At 34.7% G+C, this 27,365-nt stretch overlaps 1 protein-coding gene across 1 annotated transcript in view; it reads left to right on the forward strand.

Annotated features, from left to right (window-relative positions):
• Window positions 1-1,660: 1,660 nt before the first annotated feature.
• The window catches only part of LOC101892965 (histone-lysine N-methyltransferase, H3 lysine-79 specific), a 30,652-nt gene continuing 4,947 nt past the window's right edge, over window positions 1,661-27,365 (forward strand). Inside the window, exons 1-4 of the mRNA XM_059127046.1 lie at window positions 1,661-3,845; window positions 25,167-25,318; window positions 25,481-25,615; window positions 25,749-26,006. Of these exons, the coding sequence (XP_058983029.1) occupies window positions 1,675-3,845; window positions 25,167-25,318; window positions 25,481-25,615; window positions 25,749-26,006 (2,716 nt within the window). The 5' untranslated portion in view covers window positions 1,661-1,674. The remainder of the gene's footprint in view (window positions 3,846-25,166; window positions 25,319-25,480; window positions 25,616-25,748; window positions 26,007-27,365) is intronic.

Here is a 27,365-nt window from a genome sequence, read left to right on the forward strand (position 1 = left end):
TACGAATATCGTCATAGAATTATACTATGATGATAAATATGGACTTTATGGGGTCTAGAGCGCAAAATAAAAATGGGTGTGGATTGCAGCTCATTTGAATAGAAAATGTTGTCAAACTCTTTACAAAACCAAAATTGAGCTAAATTTTCACCTGGGGCTATTATAGACGTTCTATATCATATAGGTTTTAAATACTCAAATTAAAGTCTATGGCTGAAAAATAACATTAGGCTATTCAAAATATATAAACCGACTGTAGGTGAGTATCTATTAAAATGTTTGCCATGATTATATCTTTCTATTTAGAAATTACTATGGAGTCATTACTTATAATAAAAATTGTGCTTCTTACATAAGTCAGATCTGTGATTTATTATGCTTTAAGAAATATGCATTAAAGACTAAAAGTACGGACCGGCAATTCGGACCGGGCCAGCTAGTTTTATATGTTCTTTATACCAATGTGAAGTCTCAGAAGTTGGAGTAGAAAATATTGTTTTCAAATTCTCATTTGTATACTATTCAAATATTAAATTTACATATAAGTTTGTTTGTTTTTGTTTGCTGGGTATTTATCTAAATAAACACTTCTAAGATTAATGCTGGCAATGTTTTATAATACCAAACAGTATAGTCGAAACGAACAGGCCGAATGGAATAGCAGTGGCAGACAAATTCTAAGTGTTTTGTGGTTCTACTAAATTTTTGTTGTTGTATTTATTCAACTAATTGGCGAACTTTGAATAATTATAGTATTTTTTCGGTTGTTGTGAATTACTAGAAAAATACTAAAACTAAAGTTAATTGCCAAAACATTAAAACAAAATAAAAACAGAACCTAAAACAAATCGAAGTGAATCAATGATCCATTAACGAAGTGAATAACAAAAAAAAAACAAAAGCAACGAAATAAAAACAAAATTATAAAAAATACCTGCTAAAGAAATTCGAAATATACAAGAAGAAGAAGAGTCTAAAGATAGATGAACGACTTTCATGAACCACAATCTCTTTTCACGATGCAGTCGACAAATAATATTTAGGCAATACAGACCCAATCCCCCAAAACATTTTTTGCATATAAAGAATAGACCAAGAGGCAGACATTGCTGGGATTATGGCCGTTTAGGGCTTTTGTTAGTACATGAAAACCAACAAAAAAAACGACAGCAACTACACCAAGCAAAAAAAGCATGTGTTGTGAAGGTGAAAGTGAAATTATGTGAAACTATTGGAATTCGAAAAAGTTAACCTTGGGCCAGCTATGAATGCCAAAATGTTTGCAACAGCAACAAAAAGAATATATAATAATTATTCAAGTATTGTTCAGTGTCATTTTGCATCGAAATAAATTAAAAGTGATATGTGTGTTAATGAGTGAAAACTTATTTATTTTGGGAAAATTCCATCGAAAAAAAAATTGAATTAAAAAAAAAAAGAAAAAAAAAATAACGAAGGAAAATAAAAAAGAGAAAAAAGTGCAGGAAGTAATTATAGAAAGGAAAATATTACGTATATATGGCGCGTGGACGTAATCACAATCGCAATCGAAATCAACAGAATCAAAGTACTCAGCAGCAGCAGCAGCACCACCACCATCAACAGAAGCAGAGTCTACAGAAGCATTTCATTTATCAACAACAGCAGCAGCACCCTCAGCTTTCAGGCTGCCAAATGCAGCAAATGCTATCAACAAATGCCTCCGATGCACCTGTTGCCGTCATCTATCAAGAATACAACAGCGGCAACAATGAAGAAGAAGTGGTAGTCGGCGTTGGTGGCGGCCCCGGCAGCCAGCACAATTTAGATCAACCCCATACGCCCTCCACAAATTCTGAAAGTTATGGCCAAAATAATAATAATAAAAGTAATAATTATGAAAATCACGATAATAATGATGCCAATGCTGATGATGATCATAGTAATGATGTCGCTGCCAATGCCATCCCTTCCCCTGCCGGCAATGGTGATGGAATTGCCATAAAAACACACCTTGAAATGAACGGCGACCCCTCCACCACTACACACACTTATCAAATGACTATGTCTAATAATAGCCATACGGATTTCAGCCAAAACAAAAGGAACAACACTACTCTTCCTACTCAGCAACCAGACGAAAGTAATTCAGCCGGAGAGCAAGAGATCTCCCCAACTGATCGCTGTCTGCCCACGGAAACGACACAATCGCGAGTAGCAGCAAATGGACAAGCATCATCATCTCTTCAGCCAAGAGAAGAGTATGAGAGCAGTGAGCAGGATTTGAGTAATAACAACAGCAATGAGAATTGTTACATTAATCGTTCTCCGGTCATCGAGCATAGCGTTAGTGTGATCGCACAAGTAACGCCGAAGAATAACGATCAACGTTTAGCGGACAATCGTGATGGTCCATTGAGCCAAGTAACGACGGTATGTGATCAAGATCGCGATATTTTAATAACCACAGCAACAATAACAATGGGTCAAAAGAATACCAAAGGTGGCGAAATGTCACCATCGTCAAGTTCCGCACATTTACGGGAATTTCGCGAATCATCTATACCAGCCGAAAATACCGGAAATGCACGGCTACAATCGCCCGGTTTACCAACCATAACCGTGTCGGATTGTAGTACCGCTACCACCAACACCAGTACACCTCTGTACCCCAATCCCACACAGTCTGCGTACTCGCAGAGGTGTGACAATGGCGGCAGGGAATATTATGATCATGTTGGACAGGCAAAGCAAGAGTTCAATGATCACAGCAACAACACAATGTCTGGAACAAACAAAGAATCCGCTGGCCAAATGGAGGGCCACAGTACGGCATCATTATCTTCACCAGCCTCAAGTTCAACATCATCGTATCATCGGTCGCCTTCGCCAACGTCAATGTACTCGCAAATGCGTTATAATTATGTGAAACTAGAAGATGTACCCGAACAAGAGGAAGAGGAATATGAGGAAGACATCGATGATGACGATGACACGGATGAGGGCAATGAAACCGATGAAGGTGCGACAGCAAAACATAAAACACAACAGAACAACGTAAAAACAAATGCCACATTTGCAACAACATTATCACATCACAACAACAACCACAACCTTGACAATGAATTTCTTCAGCGCAAGAACTCGGCATCGCTCAGTCCAGATCGCCAGCAGTACGCCAGAAGCATTGAAATAAATCACAGCAATAATAGTACAGATTCTAATTTGAGCACCAGCTATCCCGATTCGGGTATGGGTGAATCGATTGCATCGTCAAATGGTCGCAGTTACACCACTCCCTCCATGCAGTCACAACAACAACAACAACAGCAACAACACTATATGAAACACCAGCAACATTTTGTTCGAGATGGCACCGACTCCACCGACTGCGACGAAACTCTAACACATTGCGAAGAATTAATTGATTTTGTTGACACAACAACTGAATTTCTCGATCCCTCCGAACGTTTGGTGTGCATCGAAAGCATTAGCCTACCAGATGTTGTTGTCGAGTCAACAAACTCTTGTGGCAATACATCATCGTCGCACAGCAGCAGCGTCGGTGGTGGCGGTGCATCCTCATCGAATAATGCTTCCTCAGACGCAGCTTCAGGTGAGGAACGCGATATTATTAATATTAATGGCGCCACCGGTAATGCCATGGGCAATGTTCACTTCATACCCATACATGTGGAGGGCAGTGGCAGCGGCCGTTCGTCGCCAAGGAAGCAAAGTGTTGACGACAGTGTTGTTGGCAGTGGCAAGGCAACAATTGAAATAATCGAAGATGTCACCGAAATGCCACAGTTTAATATGGCACACAAGTCAAATCAACAAAACGATTTAAAAGCTGAAAGTTTGAAGTAAGTAAAAATCTTTGAATTTTTGAAATTCTCATTTCGTCTACGTCTTTGAAGGGGAGAAATATTTTAACGAAATAAAATTATTAGCGAAAATTCCACCCCATGAAAAATAAAATTTATGATATTTTGACGACTGCAGTGAGCTACAAAAAAGCAAGATATGAAATCTCCATGGATAAATAAAAACAAGGAGCGACCCGAATCTCTACTACGCAGATATAAGCAAAGTTACGTTCAACTAAATCGGTTGAAGGCATTCCAAAATCAGGGTCATAGCTGAAACAATGTAAGGAAAATGTTGTAATAAAGATTGAATTACTACCTACTACGATCCTTCGGAGGAAATCAGATATTCTTTCTGACCGGTTCATGTGCACTATAAACCTCGAAGTGAGTTTTCGATTTGTTTCAAACTTGGACCATCTTAATTTTTTCCCAAACTTAGATCCACCTCGGATATGGGCAATATCGCACCACTCCTCTTGGCCCCTCCCTCACAAGAGTTCAACAAGTTTGCGATAAATTTGGCACAACGTAATGTTTAGATGCGGCTTAGGTCAAGTGTTAAAATTAACAAGTTTGGCTCATTCCTTCTTTTATCTCCCCCATAAAAGGTCAACATTTTCGAATTGGCCGACCTTTTATAGACTTTACCATTTGGAAAATAACTCATATAAAAATACAGGGTGAGATAAAACAACTGCACAAAATTAAACGCCAATAAAATTAAACCAAAAATGTCGGAAATAGCATCAATTTTTAGAATAAGTTTAGATTTGTTCGAATTGGACACCTTTGACACGAATTATGGCCTTCAAACGGCCAATGAAACCGTCGCACGCTGCCCGAATGTTGCTCTGCGGTATTTTGGCCTATTCGACTACCAGTATCACGGTAACGAGCGATGGTAGGAGACACAAAATATTTATTCATATTTAAATACTGGAGTGTTCTAACGATAGCCACTTGTGGTTTTCCAGCCAAATAAAAAGAAATCACACATTCCATCACAAATAACTATTTTCTGGAAAATTCTCACCAGAATGCTTTTGAACGCTTGTAAACAATATAATGAACTGTCACTGGAATAATTTTAACAGCTGTCGGACGAGTGGCAGTCTTAATTTTGTTCCAGTTTTTTCATCTCACCCTGTATATGATCACCCTTATGATCATGAATATATGTACCGTATGGGGTCTACGATGAACATTTAGGGATGTTACATACGGAATGACAAAGGTAGTACATCCTTTTCAAGGTGGGAGGGTATAAAAATATATCGGATCTATAGGCTTACATTTTCGTACGACCGCATATATTACCCCCCGATATTCGGAATTTTGATGATTAACGTCATGTTTTATGTGAAATTTATTAAAAAATTTGCATTTGAAGTTTGTAAAGGGAACTCGGCAAAAAAAATTATCTTAGGATTTTCTATATTTTTATGATTTCAATCAGACTTTTTAATAGAAATGTCTGGAATTCAATATGTGAAACTCTTAATTTCTCTGGGAAAAAATTCTAGAAAATTTCAAATTTGTGTATAGTTTAAAATATGGAGAACAATTTCACAACTTCGATGGAATTGTCAGACATTTGATATTTGAAGTTCGCTATTTCTTCTTTCTATATAAAGGGGAAAATGTTTGTATGTTTGTTTGTAATATATGGACTCGAAAAGCGCTGCACAGATTTTCCTGAAAATTTCCAAGTATACTACAACATCGCTGAAAGTAACATAGTCCATATAAATTTTTGAAATTCCACTTGAAACTGGAGATATAGCATCAGAATCGGAGGTATCTCCCAAAAATTTAGATATTATATGATACAGTCTCCAAAATTGGAATACGTAATGGAATTTGGAACAGAGTTAAATTTGCTTAATTATATTGAAATCGGTTCAGATTTGGATATAGCTCCCACATATGTTTTCGACCGATTTCATGTTATTGATGCATTAAACACGCTGGGTACGCCGCAATATGAAGCGTTTGATGGAATTTGTCTAAAAAATGTGGTTGCGTAATAATATTGAAATACATATACATTTTCGGCCGATTTCATGTATTTGTTGCACCAAACACCCTATGTATCTCTAATTTCAATGAAATTTGGAATGAGTAACGGAATTGGGAACAAAAATAAATTTGTCAAATTATATTGAAATCGGTTCAGATTTGGAATATGATTTTATTAAGAAGCATTGACCCAGAAAGCCTTTGCAATGGTATTAGGCTAACAGTAAAAAACTACACAACAATTTTATTGAGGATACGATTATTACGGGGAAGTATGTTGCAACCTCGAATTCACAAATTGCAACAGAAATTCCACTTCAACTTCTAAATTAATAATTAAAAATAAATTAAACTATGAAATTAATAAATTCGAAGGACAAACTCTTCGTGTATTTAGTCCGCATACACGAAGAGTTTGTCCTTGGCATGTTCCAGCTTTCTTCATGGCCAGGTGTGCCTGGCATGTTCACGCGTTGGTAGACCGAGCTATTTGGCTGTTTACGCATTAAAGTATTACAATAATTACGTTTTTTAATTTTTGTATTTGTATTATTCTTTTTAAACCAACAAATATTCGTATATAAAATTTTCAATGCATATAAAATCAAAAGGGGTAGCGAAGCGCACCGGGATTCAGCAAGTAAGTTATAATTCCCGTTTAATTTTTATCTAACGTTTATATTGGGAATTTGTAGGAAGTAGATAGATAGTAGAAAAAATATCGTAGACGAGTTCAACCAAATGGAAAAATTCGGATGAAAAAATACCCAGTCTTAACCAATTTCGAAAAAATTTGGCAGATTTATATGAGAGCTACTGCTTTATCTGAACTGATTTTCACCAAATTTGAGGTATTTGTCTCTGGGATAAAAAATACAAAACAAAATTGTACAAGAGCCGAGAGTCATTATATTTTATAAATCGTTGAGTTGGGAAATCCCCTTTTTTCATACTTATTGTATCTTTATCCTTTTTTCGACTTAGTTCCGCTTTTCAATATCCCTCTTACGGTATAGTTATCACTCTTAAGGAATAGTTCGTTCGATGCAGATAATTTCACAATACATATAATACGCCTGTAATTTATAGTGTCGCTCTTCCAAGGGATGCCATTGACCGATTTTTTTCATTGTTTAATTAGTTTTTTGATTTTTCAGATGATCAGCTTCATTTTAATTTTGTTTTATATATATTCAGTTGTCTCTTGTCCGCACACTTATTTATTTTTATTTTTTGGCTCAAGGACAAACCCTATTGAAATTGGTGAAAATCGGTCCAAATTTAGATATAGCTCCCATATGTATCTTTATCAGACTTTAGGTTTCTTGTGCACCAAATGGCTAATATCAGTCCAGATTATGTGAATTTTGCTATATCCGACCGAATTCAGCATACAAGCATGTGCTTCAAATTTGGTGAAAATCGGTTTTAGATATAGCTATAGCTCCCATTTACATGTTTCATCTGATTTTGTGGTTTAAGTTCCTTACATTCGTTATATGCACTCCACAAGACTGGTATTTAGCATCAAATATAAGATACAGCCTTGCAATTCTTAGATCAAACGTTATCAAATGTTTAAGTCCCTCACATTCGTAATATACACCCCACAAAAATGATATTTACTACCAGATATTAGATTCAGCCCAGCAATACATGATTCAAATTTTATCAAGATCGGTTCAGATTTGGATATAGCCCCCCTATATATCTTCGTCCGATTTTAGGTTTCTTGTGCACCAAATGGCTAATATCAGCCCAAAGTGAGTGAAATGTTGCACTTCCAAGCGAAATCATTCAAGAAGTAAATACTTAAAATTAGGTGAAAATCGTTTCAGATATAGCTATTGCTCCCATATATATGTTTCATCCGATTTGGTGTTTAAATTTTCAATTTTCGGAATATGCACTCTACCATAATCGTATTTTGTACCAGATACCTGTGAGAGCTCAGAAATGCCCAATATAAACCTTTATTTTACGAGAGATCTACTAAATATGCATAGTGGTGTAGGGTATCATATAGTCTGCCCCGCCCGACTTTTGAGCATTCCTTACTGGTTTTTATTTAATGTTATTGAAAAAAAATCTTCGGCGCCTTAGTTAAATTTTTAAATGGAAATCTGGCAATTTATTTGAATTATGATCAGCCATATGAAAAATTCAAAATTCTCAATAACAGATGACTGAACATTTTAAATAAGAATGAAAGACTTAAAATAAATTAACGATAATCTGGAAAATGAAAAAAATTTACGTTTTCTAAGAACTACATCAATGATTGTAAAGCACATGTCCACTTGGTTTTTTATATAAACACAATATTCAATAATAAATGTACATACGCGTCAATTTTTTTTCTTAAATTTGTGAGGGTGTCTATTTCAAGTACAGATGTTCAAGTGTATGAATGTACATGTGTATGTCTATCTCTTATATATTGTTTTATTGCTCTTCAAACAAATTCAGAATGAGTGTTGCCATTTTGGTATATTTCGATCAGAAAAAATCGTAGAATTTTGATTGGTAGAGTCTTGTTTTGTAGCTATATTTTTGCAAATCATTCTCAAATTTGACGACTGAAAAAATTATTTGGGTTTTAGAAGCGAATGATTTTTAAGTCAGTGACATACGCACGAAAGCTTTTACTTCCCCTTGTATTTTTGGGTAAGCAAAAAAAAAACGATATGAAGAGACCTATCTTTTTGAACACAAATTGAACGTTTGATGCCCAAATTAAATGCGTATAATGGGGACTTAATATATATGAACTGTTTTAACACATTAACATTTTGTTGGCGCATCTTGCAGGTCCACAATCTTCAAAGGTTTTCACGACATTTTCTGTTTTATTTTACATTTTTTTGATAAGTTTTCATATTATTGGGGTTGCGACGAGCAGCTCAACTATTGATAAAATTAAATCAAAAACTTAACAAAATAATGGTTACGAAAATACAGACGTATATCTATCTATATTATTTCTAAGGTATACTTCAAACAAAGTTATAAATCAAAAAATATTATTTTCTTATAAAACTACTTTTTTAAAGCACTATTGTTGATGATAGGTTAATAAAATTTTACTCAAAAATATATTATGTCTGCAGAACTTTTTGTATTGAAAATAGGTCATGTAATAGCCATTACGAACTTCAAATTTGGTATTTTAGGTTCGTAATGGCTACTACAGTCTATGACAGAAAATTATCCGTGCAGGTCCACATCTTCGTATAGCCCCCATATAACTGTACCACCCGATATTCGGTAGTTTGATGATTTTATCGACATTATACACCGGAATTGTTTCAAATTTGGTATTTGAAGTTGGTAATGGATTTTACAACATATTACAAAAAGTTGTCTGTGCAGGTCCATGTCTTCGTATAGCCCTCATAAAACGGTACCTCCCGATATTCGGTATTTTGATGATTTTAGCTACTTTATTTGCCTTTTTTTTAAGTTTCGCATTTGAGCATTGGAATGGCTTATGACAAAAGTGGCCTATGCAGGCCCACATCATCGTAAATACCCTAATTTAACGGCTACATTGGTATTTTTAATATTTTTACAGAATTTTTAACTGATTTTATTTTTTTTTTTTTTTGAAAATTGCCAAATTCGTTTCAAATGGTGGAGGGTTTTCAAAGTTCGGCCCGGCCGAATTTACAGCTTTTTTACTTGTTTTTTTTTTCAAGTCAAGATAGAGCCCACATTACTTCAATAGAGCTTTGAAATTTGTCACAACTGTTTTTATGTCCAAGATGACTTATATCCCACTTGGTTCCCTGCCGATTTTTGGTTGTTAGAAGATTTTACCTACAATTTTAAATAGACCTGCCGCAATTAGATATCTCGAAAATACGTACGCCAAATTTTATCAAGATCAGTTTATTGTGCACCAAATGGCTAATATCAGCCCAAATTAACAAAATGTTGGCAATTACGACTCAATTCACCCTATAAACTTGTACTTCAAATTTGGTGTAAATCGGTTGAGATATAGCTATAGCTACCATATATTTATTTCATCCGATTTGAGGTTTTAAAGTCCCTCACAAGCGTAATATGGAGTCCACAAAATGGTATTTGGTACTAGATAATATCAGCCCAAATGTACTGAATTTTAGCAATTGCGACGAAATTCAACCTTAAAGCAAGTGCGTCAGATTTTATATGTTTCATCCGATTTGGTGTTAAAGTCCCTCACATGCCTAATATGCACTCCACAATGCAATGATCTTTGGTACCAGATATCAGATACAGTTCAAATACGTGTTTAAAATGTTGTCAAATTGCTAATACATGACACTTAAGACAGAATTCAGCCTAAAAGCAAGCGCATCAGATTTTGGTGAAAATCGGTTCAGATTTGGTGTTAAAGTTCCTCACATGTTCCTCCACAACAATGATAATTGATACCGAACATCATCATTTCCCAAATATTATCGAGATCGGCTCTTCATCCGATTTTAGGGTTATTGTCCACCATATATGTAATATCAGCCCATATTGGATAGATTTTTTCATATTCAATCGAATTTTTACATTTTTTTGAATATGAAATATTTTTAAATATAATGAAGACATTGGAAAAAACTTTTGTTGCCTTTATTATCACACCTTTAAATATATTTTTATACCCTCCACCATACTATGGAGGGTATATTAACTTTGTCATTCCGTTTGTAACTCCTCGAAATACTCATGTCAGACCCAACAAAGTATATATATTCTTGATCAGCGTAAAATTCTAAGTCGATTTAGCGTTGTCCGTCTGTTTGTATGTCTGTCTGTCTGTCCGTCTATCTGTTGTAATCACGCTATTTTTCGAACGAATTGAGATAGAAGGCTAAAATTTGGGACACATGTTTATTTTTCCAGTAGGCAGGTTAAGTTCGTAAATGGGCCATGTAGATCCACGTCTTCGTATAGCCCCCATATAACGGTACCACCCGCTATTCGGTTTTTTGATGATTTTAGCTACATTATTCACCAGAATTGTTTCAAATTTAGTATTTGATGTTCCAAAGGGATATTACAGCCTAAGACAGAAAATTGTTTGTGCACGTCCACGTCTTCATATAGCCCCCATATAACGGTACTTCCCGATATTCGGTATTTTGATGATTTTAGCGACATTATTAACCGGAATTTGGTATTTGAAGTTCGCAATAGATACTACAGCCTAAGGCAGAAAATTGTCTGTGCAGGTCCACGTCTTCGTATAGCCCCCATATAACGGTACCTCCCAATATTCGGTACTTGGATGATTTTATCGTCATTGTTCACTGGAAATGTTTCAAATTACGTATTTAGAATTCGTAATGGGATCTACAGTCTGTGACAGAAAATTGTCTGTGCAGGTCCAGGTTTTCGTATAGGTCCCATATATCAGTACCTCCCTATATTCGGTATTTTGACGAGTTTAGGTACAATACCCACCGAAATTATTTGAGATGTCGTATTTGAACTTCGTAATAGACAGAAAAATATCTACGCTAGTCCAGGTCTTCGCACATCTCCGATATAACGGTACCTCCCTATATACGATATTTTGATGATTTTAGCTACATTATTCAACGTTTATTTCAAGTTTTCGAATTTGAATATGGTAATGGCTTATGACAAACAATGCCTATGTAGGTCCACGTCGTATAGACCCCAATAAATCATCTATATTCGGTATTTTTAAAATTTAAACAGAATTTTTTAAGGATTTTATTTTTTTGAAAATTTCAAATTCGTTGCAAATGGTGGAGGGTATTAAAAGTTCGGCCCGGCCGAACTTACTGCTTTTTAACTTGTTCAGATATCGTTTTTTTACGTTTTGTATATATTTTAAAAAATTTTCAACTGAATTTAAGTTTATTCAGTTTATTCGTATGCCAAAACAAACTCATAATACTCAATCCACTAAGTTGTGATGACTATAAAAGTTATCCCGATCCCCTTTTGATTATTACACCTTGAAATGTATTTTTCTTATATCGTTTTTTTTCTCTTTTGGAAATATTTTTGCAAGTTTTCAATCAAAATAACACAATATCTTAGCGGCAACTCTTATTCAATAGGTGTATGTGTGTGTTATTTTGATAAAAAAAAAAAAAATATTTAGTCCATAAAATAATAGAGATATCATGAAAATATATATGTATGCACATCTGAATCATATTTGATTCTAGTAAAAACAACATTTTAAAAACATTCAAGCGAAAAAGAAAAAAAAGGAAAACATAAGGCCCAAATGTACCGAAATAATAACAAAATTTTTTTTTTGGGGGGGGGGGATTTGAAAATTTTGCATATGTAAAATACACACATATACATGGCATATATAAATAAATATTCTCGTCATGTTATTTTTTTCTCGTTGATTCGCTCCCGCTGTGTTTCGGCATCTTCAATGGAACGTGCCAAATTTCATAGTCAAATCTATACTTATCGAAAGAAGAATGTTTCGTTTGAAATTCCTAATTTTCTTCTTCAGATTTCTTGCGATTGCCGACTGAATGCAAACAAACAAATAATAATCACCGAAAGAAAAAAAAAACAACACGTCTGACATTCCCACGCTTGTGCCGTATAGAGAACAAAACATCTAAAAGTGAATTTTGAATGCAAAATTATATATTTTTTTACAATTGGGCTGCGAAAAACATGCACACATACAATGCTTATATCTATGTTTATAAACGATGAAATGAACATTGTAAAGAATTATGTTTTCTTTACAGAGCTTGTTCCCAATTTAGCCGGCAAACTAAAACACAAAAAAGTGGTCCATATCTACAGAATACAGAGAGGAAAAAAGCTGTGTTATTTCTGTTGCATTCAAGTAAAAAATAGCACGTTTCTTGTTCAAATCTATTTTAAGTTTACATTTTAAATAATGTATGGAAATGTAAAAATAAATTGGCGAAATATATTTTCAATTTGCACATAATTTGGTAATAAATTATTTTCGTGCATACATTTGTTGTTCTTCACATATGCATTGGGAAATATGTATGGGGGATGTTGTGTTGTTGTGAAAAAAATCCCATCTGCCCATCAGATTACTGCAGGAAATTGAGCATAAAATTTAAAAACAATCAATCTGTAAAAGGATGTCAAACAAAAAAATAAATTGAGAACAAGTGTTTTAAAAATGGAATTATCCATTGACCGAAATCGTATTCGATGAGACCGAAGACTACTTAGATTTCCAAATGTTTTTCTACGAATATCACTTGCTTGTATGAGATACGATAATAAATAGGATGGATCGAGTGGATCTTAACTAAAATGTGAACATATCTTTGATTTGTATGAGGCTGAGACGTTTGCGTCCAATACCACTAGACGATCAAAATAGCACATAGTTTGAGAAAATTCATTTGTTTCTTCAAAGTTCCAGACATTAACAACTTGGAAGCTGTATGAGCAGGACAACCAATTAAAAGGTAGTTAAGGAAACATCGTTCTGCATTACCTGTGGGGTAAAAATAATAGGTTAATCTAAAACAAGTAAAAAACATTAAGTTCGGTCGGCCGAACTTTTAATACCCTCCACTTTAGGGTAAAGGAAACATTAGAACCCATATGGGGTACCGCTATATGGGGCTATAAAAAATCTAGACCTATACATAAAATGTTTCGCCAACGGAGCTAGAATCCATTAGGACCAACAAATATCAATGTTAGGACAAATCCGCGAAAAACCAGTAAAGAAAGCCTTAAGATATTTCTGAGCTGTATTTGATATATTTCCCTGAATATGGTTGTTACGAAGTGCATATTACGGCTGTGGGTAACAAATATAACAAATCGGATGAACAGTATATATGGGAGCTATAGCTATATCTGTTACAATCACAAAAATTGGCATACTACCTTCTAGACTCAATTCGGTCGTATGTACCAAATTCCATCCCATTTGGACAAATATTAGACGTTTGGTGCACAATATAAGGTAAATCGGACGAAGTTATATATGGGAGCTATATCCAAATCTGAACCGATCTCGACAGAATTTGGCACATGTATTTCTGGGCTGTACTTGATATATTTCCCCAAATATTGTTGTAACAGAGTGCATATTACGGCTGCGAAGGACAAAAATAACAAATCGGATGAACAATATATATGGGAGCTATAGCTATATCTCAACCGATTTCGATCAAATTTTGCATACTTATTTTCAGGCCTAATTTGGTTGTATGCGCAAAATTCCATACTATTCGAGCTGATATTAGACGTTTTGTGCACAATAAAAGGCAAATCGAACGAATATATATGGGAGCTATATCTAAATTTTTACCGATTATCTCCAATTTCAATAGGGCCAAACAAATGATTTCTGCAAAATTTCATCTGGATCGGGCAATAATTGCGAACTGTACTTTGTTTACAAAAATACATGCACAGACGGACGGACAGGCGGACGATCGGACATGCAGAAATCGACTCAGAATGTGATTCTATGCGGATCATCGAAAGGAACTATGGGTCTATCTCGTTTCCTTTTGCCTGTTACAAACAAATGCACAAAGACATAATACCATACACCTTGTGTTGTAGGGTATAAAAATGTGGCAAAAATTATCAAAATACCGAATATGGGGAGGTACTGTTATATGGGGGCTATATCAAAAAGTGGACCTATACATGTTTCGCCACATGAACTACAACCCATTATTACCTACAAATAGCAATTTTGAGACAAATCCGTGAAAAAATGTGGTAAAAATCATAAAAAATACCGAATATCGGTATGTACCGTTATATGGCGGCTATGCCAAAACGTGGACCGATATATCTCGGTTTTCAATACCAAACACCGTGGACACAATAAAAAACCCTTCTTTTAAAGGTGGAGGGTATAATAAACAAATTTAATTACCAAGTAATAATTTACACCAGAACAGACTGTGGGCGGCTACAAAACGGACTAGGCGTAACCCTGGCGCAGCGTTTTCAGCTATAAATCAAAAGATTTCTATCTCAATACCAGCAGGGGACAAAGAAAAACCAGGAAAGGTCGAGCGGGCCGACCTTATGATACCCTACACAACTTTGCGTATTTGGTAGAACTCCTGTAACAAAAAAGTTTATATGATTTGGGAATTTATGTGAAGTACGAATGTGAGGGACTTAAATACAAATCGGACGAAACAAATATATGGGAGCTATAGATATATCTGAAACTTTTTTTTCAAAGAAAGTGACTCTATGAACATCGTCGAAAGTAACTATGGGTCTATCTCGCTTCCTTCTCCATCTGTAACAAATGCACAAAGACATAATACACTTACCACTATGTGGTGTAGGGTATAAATATCTATTGGAGAAAAAGAGAGTTTCACCACATAGAAAAATTCGATTGAATATGAAAAATATATCCAATTTGGGCTGATATTACATGTATGGTGGACAGTAACCGTAAAATCGGATGAATATGTATATTGAAGACCAATAAAAATTTGAATTTGGCAGAGGAAACAGGTGAGATAAAAAAAACTGCAACAAAGTCAAACGCCATAATTTTTAAACTTTTTTTAATTTTATTGAATGAAAGCAAAGAATGTCGGAAATAGCATCAAATTTTAGAATAAGTTTAGATTTGTTCGAATTGGTCACCTTTGGCACGAATTATGGCCTTTATTCTGATGCCATGGTCGATTAATACTTGCGGCTGTTATGGCGGCCCATACCATCACCATGGCCGGCGCTTGAGTTCTGGTGGCCAACTGAAGGTGCACATTTTCAGGTGACCTCTTTGCAAGCAAACACGATCATTTTGTTTGTTTACAAACTTCTGGATAACGAATGTTTTCTCATCGGAGAAAACCAAATTCGGCAGTTCACCACTTTCGGCCACGCGAAGCATATAGTTCTTTTGAGTCTATTTTCTTTCCGTTGCGTTGAGTCCATTTTCTTCTTGGAATTTCAATGGCTATACCCCGAGCTCATTTTTCAATATTTGCCGAATAGAAGATTGCGACGCGGGTTTCGATCGAGTCGCTTCTTTACTTTTAGAACCATTTCTCCTGATGTTGCTGTTTTCTTCCGTCCACTTCCTTGACGTCGGGCTACGCTACCGGTATCACGGTAACAAGCGATGATACGAGACACAAAATATTTATTCACATTTAAATGCTGGAGTGCTCTAACTATAGCCACTAGTCGTTTTCCAGCCAAATATAAAGAAATCACACTATCACGCTTGAATTCCATAACGAATAACTTTTTTTCTGGAAAATTCTCACCAAAATGCTTTTGTACACTTGTAAACAATACAATGGGCTGTCACTTAACAGCTGTCGGAACAGTGGCTTAGAAATGACAGCAGTCTGAAATTGGATGCAGTTTTTTTGTCTCAACCAGTATATGGGAGCTATAGCTATATCTGAACAGATGTTCTCCAAATTTGATATACTTGCTTCAAAATTGAGTTCGGTTGGATGTATCAAAATTCAGGTAATTTATTGGTTATTTCAGTTATCGGTCATTTGGTGCACAATTAACCAGAAATCGGTTGGAGATATATATAAAAGCTATATCGATTTAACCGATTCTCACCAACTTCAATAGGGTTCGTCCTTGGTGAAAACAAATATTGTGTTTAAAATCTCATCTAAATCGGATAATAAATGCGACCTACAGTTTGTTCATAAAAATATATGGACAGACGAGACGGAATGGCAAGCATACATCAAAACCGAAAGTGAATTTATGAAGATCCTCAAGTGTAACAATGGGTCTATCTCTCTTCCTTCTTCATGTTTCAAACAAATGCACAAATACATAATACCCTTAACACTATGTGGCGTAGGGTATTAAAAAGGATTTGAAATAATTTACCAAATTTAGGCCACAGTCTTCACTTGCTGTCAAATAATGATAACCCTTTATGGATAATACTTTCTGAGAAATAGTTATTCCTTTCTATGGATAATAAAAAGGACGGAAAAAGAAAAATCACCCTTAATGGAACATCACGGCTATATTTACAAAAATCTTGACATTTTTTTTTTTTTTTTTGGATTTTTCTAGTTTAATATGTTTTCTATAGAATTTCCTATAGATAGAAAACTTATATTCCAAACCAACATGCGCGATCAAAAACCCGGAAAATTTTGGGGTATTTTTAAATCATTGAAGTTTTTTTTGCCTGCGCTTGGCATTTTGGGTTCTCATTCCCGACACTAACTACTCTACACATTTCAAAGTAATTTCGTATTTTTGTATCTGTTAGGTAAAAAAAAACATTTTGCACGGCAATACTATCAATTGTGTTTTCTTTTGCTTTCTTTAATCCGTCACTAGCCACATTTTCCCAATTGATTTATTTTAAAATATGAACGCATATTTCCGTTCACATTTCGTTAAATGGATTTTTTTCTAAAATTGTCATTAGAGAAGATAAAAAATTATTTCCGTCATATCGTTTTCTCACAAATTCGCAATCGCTAATATTTAAATGGACAGTAAATATAGAAACAAAGCGTATGATTTTGAAGAAAAATGTGTGCCTTAATCTTTGTTTATTTTCATTTTCTTTAAGAACAGAGACTTTTTATTTATATAATACACACTATTTGTGTGACGGGAATTTACTATATAAAATAAAATTTAATTACGGAAGGGGTTGGTGGGATCTGGCGGACTGATGTTATATTTATCACCCAGAATAGGTTTTGGTTTTGGCTACAAAATTATATATACATATATAATTTTGGTAGACATATTAGTTTAATATTTAGTTCAATACTTAAGCAATTTATAATATCTTAGTAATCAGACGATGTATTTGCAATCCTGAAAATATACCTCTTTCAATTATTTGCAGTTGTGTATAACTTAGTTTTTAATAAATCATTAGAATTAATCACTCCAAAGTAAATGAATAACTCACGTGTTGGATTCAAGAAAAAAACATATTTGCAATATGCCTTTTGTTAATGTTTTGTTATTTTTTCTAATATTCTTAACATATATAAATATACGTTTGACTTAAGCATTATGAGTAATAGCATTAGTCGGACCATCGATGACATGGCAATATTTTCACGATAATCCCTATTTTCCTCAAATAAAATTTGACCACATAATCCAGCCGTTATTTAAACAAAACAAAATATAATGATATAATCAAATGTTGAAAAAGAAACTATTAAAGTGTAGATATGAGAGATTTAGTAGACGACATTATAACCATTTTTTTGGAAGGTGCTCATAGACCTGCTATATTGCCGTTTTCATGCCCTACATCACACATAAATGATTATTCCGATTCATAAAAAATCTAATTGCTGATGGTATCTGTGTTTGAGACTTGGCGGTGATTGGTACTAAATATGATGTAGATGTCACTGTTGGTGGTTGAGATATTGACGTGGTTTTGGAATTGTATACTGAAATTGGTCGAAAAGTACTATCGGGTACTAAATTGTGTACTAGAATTGTATGGAAAGTTCCGGATTGAACTAACTTTAGTACGATTTGGTAGTGGGTGAACAGATAGTGATTGAAATCTGAAATTGTCAATACCAAAAGTCCTGCAGACCCATCTGAGTAAAATTTCATCAACCTTTTTCATTTCGTTCGGAGTGATTTCCCCAGCGAGACGGACGGACATTGGTAAATCGATATAGACTTTTATTCCGAACAACTTTGTGATGTCTTTGGTTTTAGTTTCCAGTTTTCCATAAATTTGACACTCTTAGTACCTCAACTGAATTAAGATGATGACCGATTTTGGGATACATACATAGTTTTTGCTCCCTTTGGTATCTTGACCACAAAGGTTTATTTTTAAGAACATCATACATATTAAACTTCAATTTCATTAAATTAAAACCAATATCATTTAAAAGAGAGAATATATTGAGATACTACTGTAGTCAATTATCTGTCAGAGAATGGGACGCCTATTACGAATTCCAAATACCAAGTTCGAGATAATTCTGGAGAAAAATGTAGCTAAAATCATCTAAATACCGAATATTGGGAAGTACTGTTTTACGGGGCTATACGAAAGCATGGCTAAGGATATAGTCGTGCGGAGCCGACTATGTGATACCCTACAACACTACAATATTTTAGAAGCCCGCTTTCGTCCAAATCCATTTTGAAAGATTTCGCTCTTGAAATTATGTAATAGAGCACTGCCCAGATATTACCCTTAGCTTTTTGACCAGGGTTATTTGCCCAATATTGATGCACTCCGTCGTGCTGCTAGGTGTTGTGGTCCACTTTATAGTTACATATAATCCAGTGGTCATCCAAAATGTTAAACTTCTTCCCTGTCCTTAACACTCTTCTCATATTCTTCAACAAAATCAGCGTAAGAAACCAGAAGTTCTCCTTTTGTGTATTTTGGATTTTCGCCTGTAAGTTATTTTCTTCGTTTCGGTAGAATGGAAATGTTGGTATTTTTTTCACACAAAAGTAGTGGTCTTTAATACCTGCTGTCCTAAACTCTAACTTCATGCGAGATTTCATGTCCTTTAGTTTCTATTTGTGACCTTGTAACGGCTGCAAAATCAGGAACATTTGAAGTTGTTATATTGCGGACATGTTTAAAAACAGTAGCACTTCTAAGTCTAACCCTACCCTTATGAATTTTCGTGAGGTTCGGACGATAATTACAATATATATAATAATATAATAACCTTAACCAGTGTTGTAAGGTGGGAAAATATTACAAAATATACACTTCAATATTATAATTCAATTGAAAAAATCGCATGCTATAAAAATATGACAAAATAAAAAGTATATCACAAAATACTACAAAAGCTATATGTGCCGATTGTCTTATATGTGCCAAGAGGGCATTCAGAAGAATTTACAAAATTTGTCAAAATCGGTCCAGCCATTTTTGAGATATAAGCATTCTATCTAACATCCCCTTCCATTGTATAGAAACATTGTATATATTTCGTTATATATATCCGATCTATTTACTTTCGACAACTACGTAACGGTCAGAATAGACCTTTTCGCCTATTTGTGATTTCGCCTGGATTAAAAATATTTGCGGTTTAATGGGAAATTTGACTTTTATTTAACACAAATGTTATGGTTTATTTCACCCGCTAAATATTACCCGATGACCAACCAAATTGGAAGGTTTCTGCCCAGCCCAAAGCTCTAGCCCCATGCAAACTGTCGCGTCGACTGGTCTATAATTGCGACCTGTAGAGCAACTGCAAAATCAGGAAAAAAACATTTTTTGTTCCATTTCAACCCCTAAATTTTTTGATATCATTTCCAAAGACAATAGGGTTCTATGCTGACCCTATTCCCAACTCCACTTTCAATTTCGTGAGGATCCGGCCATAATTGCGATCTGTGGCGTGATTTTAAATTAACATGGACAGACGGACGGACGGACACACATAACTAGATCGACTCAGCTCGGCGAGATAGGAAGATCCATATATACTTTCCTATGTGGGAAACCAATATTTTGAGGTGTTACATAATTTTTGGCCCAATCAAACTTATAACAGTACAACACACAGTGTTGTTGGGTATAAATATAACTGTTGCTATTAAAATAAGTTTTGTTTTTTTTTTTTCAAAAATCAAACGTTTTGTTCATTTTAAAATTTTATTTTTCTGGGAGCAATTTATTTTGATAAAATCAAAGAAAATTTCAAACTATCAAAGATCATGAGTGATGAATTTGTGTAGTTTTCCAAATTTAGCTCACTTGACGTATAAATTACTTTGCCATGAAAATAAACAAATCGCCTGTAAAAAATGTTTGCAAAAATAGATTTTTTTTGTAGAACAGTGATTTATAATCATAAACTTTTAATATTTTATTTTCTTCGAAAACGAGAACGCACAATAGAACAAAAACCATCAATACAACTTAAACATTTAATTGAAGGCGTAGAAGTGGAAAAAACTTGCCACATAGTTGGTATGACGTCTTCTAATTGCGGCCATCAAGTCCATTCCATATTTTCCACGCTACAAGGCAATAAATAAATCGATCTTAATTACGATAAAATTCACATTATTTACTTAATTGTATTTGCATATTTTTCCAAATGAAGAAAAACCATTTAAAACAACAATGAAATAATGGGAACAATTTCTTTGTTTTCATACCCCACTACTGTCCGTTGAGCGACCCATGTTAATTGAAAACAGAACAGACAAGAGTATAAGAAAAGCGTGTATGTGAGTGAGTGGACTTTGCGTCTTAAGTAAATTCCATTGTAAGAAAGAAAGAAAAAAATTAAATGACGTCTATATGGAGATCATAAAATGTTGAAGTTCAAAAACATATTGTTTTCTGTTCGTGGGATTATAGGTTGAATAGATTGTCGGTCCATAAAGAGTGGCAAAGAAATGTGAACGACAGTTCGTTAAAATAACGGAAATGGAACTATTTGAGGAATATAGCAATTAATTTATTAATTGATATTTCACTCTCTAAATTCATCTCACTATATGCCAAACAGATCAAAAGCTACAAATTTATAAAAACTGCATCTGCCCAACCAGAAAACAAAAAAAATTATAATTTTGTAAAAAATGCTATAATGCTTTGAAAGATTGAGAAAAAAACAACAATTAATTTTAAAACTATGGTAATTTTTAGGGTCCAAATTTAAATTTTGGAAGTATGATTGATTTTTTTTGACAATATGGTAACAAAAAATGCATGAATTTTTAATATTCAGCAGTAAAATTACATATTTGATCTACAGTGTATCTCTCCATGTATCTTGTTAGGAATATACATTTCGAATTCGTGTCCAATTTATATAAAATTTTGTGACAATCAGTTCAGATTAGGATATAGTTGATAAATTTTATAAATATGTAATATTTTTCAGGAACATAGGGGTTTTTCAATCTAGCCAAAGAATGGAAATGCCAAAGAATTATATATTTTTCAAACTGCTGCCAAGAGCCAATAAATAGTTCAAAATAGAAGTCTATGTGTTTTAACAACACTAGCGTTTATTTAAAGCGTTGTTGTTTTTTATGACCGATGGGGTGGACTTGCGATCTTATATTTGGTAGTTCGTTTTTGTATGATTACTGATTGCTGACACTGAGATTCAGACCAGCTACTCTCCAGCATTGAAATGTGAATAAATTTTTGTGACTCGTACCATCGCTCGTTACCGTGATACTGGTAGCGAAGCCCGACGTCAAGTCAAGTGGACGGAAGAAAACTGCAACATCAGCAGCATCAGCATCTGAGCTGTATTTGATATATTTCCCTGAATATCGTTGTTACGGAGTGCATATTACGGCTGTGGGTAACAAATATAACAAATCGGATGAACAGTATATATGGAAGCTATAGCTATATCTGAACCGATCTTCACCAAATTTAACATACTAGCTTTTAGACTCAATTCGGTCGTAAGTGCCATCCCATTTGGACAAATATTAAATGTGTGGTGAACAATAAAACGTAAATCGGTCGAAGTTTTATATAGGAGCTATATCCAAATCTGAACCGATCTTGATAAAATTTGGCATACTTATTTTCAGACCTAATTTGTGCAAAATTTCATACTATTCGGGCTGATATTACACGTTTTATGCACAATAAAAAGCAAATCGGACGAAGATATATGTGGGATCTATATCTAAATTTTGACCGATAATCTCCAATTTCGATAGGGTTCGTCCTTGGGCCAAGCAAATGATTTGTGCAAAATTTCATCTGGATAGGGCAATAAATGCGAACTGTACTTTGTTTAAAAAAATACATGGACAGACGGACAGATGGACGGACGGACGTACATGCAGAAATCGACTAAGAATGTGATTCTATGCAGATCATCAAAAGGAACTATGGGGTTATCTCCTTTTGCCTGTAAAAAACAAATGCACAAAGACATAATACCCTGACCACCTTGTTGTGTAGGGTATAAAAATATTACAAAATATACACTTCAATATTAAGTCAAATTGAAAAAATTGCATGCATGAAATAAAAAGAATGTCACAAATACTACAAAATCTATATTAACATCATTATTAGCATCTTTTTATGTGATTTTTTTAGATTTTATTCTATTAAGCCAAGGGGCCATTCAGAATTGACAAAATTTGTCAAAATCTGTCCAGCCATTCTTGAGATATAAACATTTTAGCTAACATCCCTTTCCTTTGTATATACTCATTGTAAATATTTCGCTATTTGGGAGACATCTGCCCAGCCCTAACTTCCGTCGATTGGTCCGTTATTGCGACCTGTAGAGCAATTGTAAAATCAGGAAATTTTTCAGTTCTTGGTCTATTTCAAGCCCTAAATATTATGCGATCATCTCCAAAAGCAATAGGCTTCTATTCTAGCCCAATCCAAAATTTCGTGAAGTTCGAGCCATAATATAGAGTGAGTGATTACAAATTAACATGGACAGTCGGACGGACGGACATACATGGCTAGATCGAATCAACTCGGCGAGATAGGAAGATAGATTTATACTTTCCTATAAGGGGAACCAATATTTCGAGGTGTTACATAATTTTTGGCCCAACCATACTTATAATACCCCCAAACACATAGTGTTGCAGGGTATAAAAATGACCTCGGGGTAAACGCATTGATATTCCAAAAAGTGCAAGAACTTACACCGCAAAGGCAAGAAAATAGACTCAAAAGAGCTAAAGAGTTGCTCCGCTTGGCCGAAAGTGGTGAACTGCCGAATGTGGTTTTCTCCGATGAGAAAACATTCATTGTCCAACTGTTTATAAACAAATAAAATGATCGTGTTTATTTGCCTAAGAGATCAGCTGAAAATGTGCACCTTTGGTTGGCCACCAGAACTTAAGCGCCGGCCATGGTGCACACCATCACGCCATAACAGCCGATGGTCGCTCTCCGCTAGTATTAATCGACCGTGGCATCAGAATAAATGCCGAATATTATCGCAAAAATATTCTGGAGGGTGTATTAAAGCCTTTGGCACCCAAACATATTGGCCGCAGAACTTGGAAACTCCAACAAAACTCATCACCATAGCACTCAACACGCGCCATCCAAGAATGGTTACGAATTTAGGTTCCTCGCTTCATTTCCAGCACACAATGGCCACCAAAATCTCCGGATACCAATCCGTTGGACTATTGTGTCTTGAGCATTTTGGAAAGCAAGGTTGGCACTAAAAAATACAAAAGTGTCGATCACCTCAAGCAAACGCTTCGTCGGGAATGGACCAAAATACTGCAGAGCAATATTCGGTTGGCCGTTTGAAGGCCATAATTCGTGCCAAAGATGATCAATTCGTGTAATTCTAAACTTATTCCAAAATTGGATGCTTTTTCCGAAATTTTTTGCTTTCATTTAATAAAATTTTAAAAAAATTTAAAAATTATGGCTTTTGACTTTGTTGCAGTTTTATTTATCTCACACTGTATATAAACATGTGGTCAAATGCTGAGCATAAGTGTCAAAACACCGTATTTGAACAAAAATCACATTAAATTATATTGATGTTAAATCGATCAAAGGCAGAAACGGGACAATTAAAGCGAAATTAATATTGTTTTGAATGATAAACAAATAGTACATATAAAATGTATTCTTTAGAAGGGCCAGCAAAACGGGTTGTACTAGAAAACAACACGACAGTTGAGATGCAGACCTAAAATTTTGGCTTTACAAAGAAAAATATTTAATTTTTTGGAGTTTCACTTAATTTTTTCTATTTAGCTATATTTTTACCAGCGGAGATGCATTCTGCCATTATCATTGTATTGTATTCTTACAGGAGCTCATAATTTCTAAAAATGTGTAAAACTTATAAAGTAAATGATATATGGAACGAGCTTAGAAAAATTTCTGTCATATTTGCCGAAAAACTATTCAGATTAAGATATAACTCTCTCTGGACTCAGACCGTAATGCTAATTTAATAATGATATTGAATTTGAACTTTTCTTACAGGCTTCAAACTATTTGATTGAAATACTGCATTCTGCGCTCCCCAAAACATACGAATTTTTATATTTGAAGCATTTTCCAAATTCCATTGTTATCCTTAAATTATTTAGAACACTATCTCTGCATTAAAAATCTAAATAAATTCCTTAGGTAAAAACTGCTATAGAGCATCTATTTCTACATTAAAATTTATTGAAAAAATATTCAAAATCGATTTAAGCTCACTCTCTTAAATATTCATTCCCACAGATAAGAAAACAAATTTCTCCCCGTTCGAATAAAAACGAGATTAAAACAATCTAAGATCAATGTTCTGCACTTTAATTTCCATTAACATATTTTCACAATTGGAGCCCTTTTCTCTTTCTTTTCCATTGCAGAAAGGAACTCTTGGAGCAGAAAACTCAATTTACGCTACAACTGGAAGATGCGCACAAAAATGTGAATCAACTGCAAACGAAAATCAATGAAATGCAAATGAAAATTGAAACCTTAGAACAAGAATTATCCACCAAAACCTGGAATGTTGAAAGTAAGTGTCAGGGTGTAGTGCTCACAAAGGGGCCGCCGAAAAAAGGGGTTAGCAAACCGATATGCTTGCACACCCACGCCCGCTAAGCCCCAACGAAAGAAACCGAAATGAAAAACAAAACGTAGAACAAAAAACTTAATGCAATTTCTTTCAATGCAATAGGATTACAGGGAGAATTAAATGCAGCTCAACGGGATGATGAATATGTCCGCCAAAAACTGAAAGTACTGGAGGATGAAAAGACAAATCTACGCCATCGTTTTCACGACTGCGAAGATGAGTTGAAAGCGAAATATGGTTTGTAGTCGTTCTTTTTTAACCCTTATCTTTTTCGTTTTTAATTTGCAAAGGGTGCAATTGGCCAATGTTCAGTAATTCTAGCCTTTTGTATATCCCCCATTCTATGTTTGTTTCTGTTTTTCTTACACAGATGAACTCGAAACTCAGTATAACGAATTACAAGAAAAATATAAACAAACGCAAGCGTTGGCTAGTAATTTACAAACCCAATTGGCTCAAGCCCAAACCGATGCCCAGGAACAGCGCGATGAAGTCGAAAGGATACGCACATCACTGGAAGAACAGGTAGCTTTGCTGAAGAGTGCTCTGGAAAATTCGGAAAATGAGAGGAAAATATGTGAGGATAAATGGCAAAGAGAATTTGAAATGCTTCGGACACAAAATATGGGTGAGTTGAAGGCAAATTTAAACTTAAGAATGGAAAATTAATGACAAATATGCGAAATATGGCAAAAAATGGGAATTTAGATTTTTGCCGGAGAGCTCGCAAAAGTAATTTTAAACTATTACTTGGAACATTCTCTTTTAAAGTCCGCGATCCTAGAATTTATAGCCCCTGAAAACTCTTTTTAAAAACCAGTAAGGAAAGCTCAAAAGTCGGGCGGGGCCGACTATATGATACCCTACACCACTATGCATATTTAGTAGAGCTCTCGTAAAAAGGTTTATACAGTGCATTTCAGAGCTCTATGAGATATTTGGTACAAAATCTATCTAATTCTATAGCTATCTCTGAACCGGGGTTCTCCAAATTTTACGTATTAGCTTCTAGACTGAATTCGGTCTTATGTACGAAAATTCAGGTGATTTGGGCTGATATTGACCATTTAGTGCACATTTAACCCTAAATCGGATGAAGATATATATGGGAGCTATATTCAAATCTGAACCGATTTCGATAAAATTTAAAACAGCTATTCCTGTGCTCCATCTAATACCTGGTACCAAATATCACGGTTGTGGAGTGAATATTACGAATGTATGGGACTAAAACACTAAATCGGATGAAACATATATATGGTTGCTATATCTATATCTGAACCGATTTTCACTAAATTTGATATACTTGCTTTTAGGCTGAATTTGGTCCGATGTACTAAAATTCAGTCCATTTGGACTTATATCGGCCATTTGGTGCCCAATTAACCCGAAATCGGATGAAGATATATATGGGAGCTATATCCAAATCTGAACCGATTTCGATAAAATTACAAACAGCTATTTCTGGGCTGTATCTTATATCTGGTACCAAATATCATTCTTGTGGAGTGCATATTACGAATGTGAGAGGCTTAAACACCAAATCGGATAAAACATATATATGGGAGCTATAGCTGTTCCTGAACCGATTTTCTCCAAATTTGTTGTATTTGCTTTAAGGCTAATCTCGGTCACGTGTGCCAAAATTCGGGCCATTTGGGCTGATATTGGCCATTTGGTGGTCAATTAACCCGAAATCGGATGAAGATATATATGGGAGCTATATCTAAATTTGATCCGATTCTCACCAATTTCAATAGGGTTCGTCCTTGGGCCAAAAAAATATTGTTTGGAAAATTTCATCTCAATCGGATAATAAATGCGACCTGCATTTTGTTCACAAGAATACATGGACAGACGGACGGACGGACGGACGGACGGACGGACAGACGGACGGACATGCATAAATCGACTCAGAAAGTGATTCTATGAAGGTTCTCAAAAGTAACTATGGGTCTAACTCGTTTCCTTCTCCATGTTACAAACA

The sequence above is a fragment of the Musca domestica genome, unplaced genomic scaffold, assembly GCF_030504385.1.
Source record: "Musca domestica strain aabys unplaced genomic scaffold, Musca_domestica.polishedcontigs.V.1.1 42, whole genome shotgun sequence".
Classification (NCBI taxonomy): domain Eukaryota; kingdom Metazoa; phylum Arthropoda; class Insecta; order Diptera; family Muscidae; genus Musca; species Musca domestica.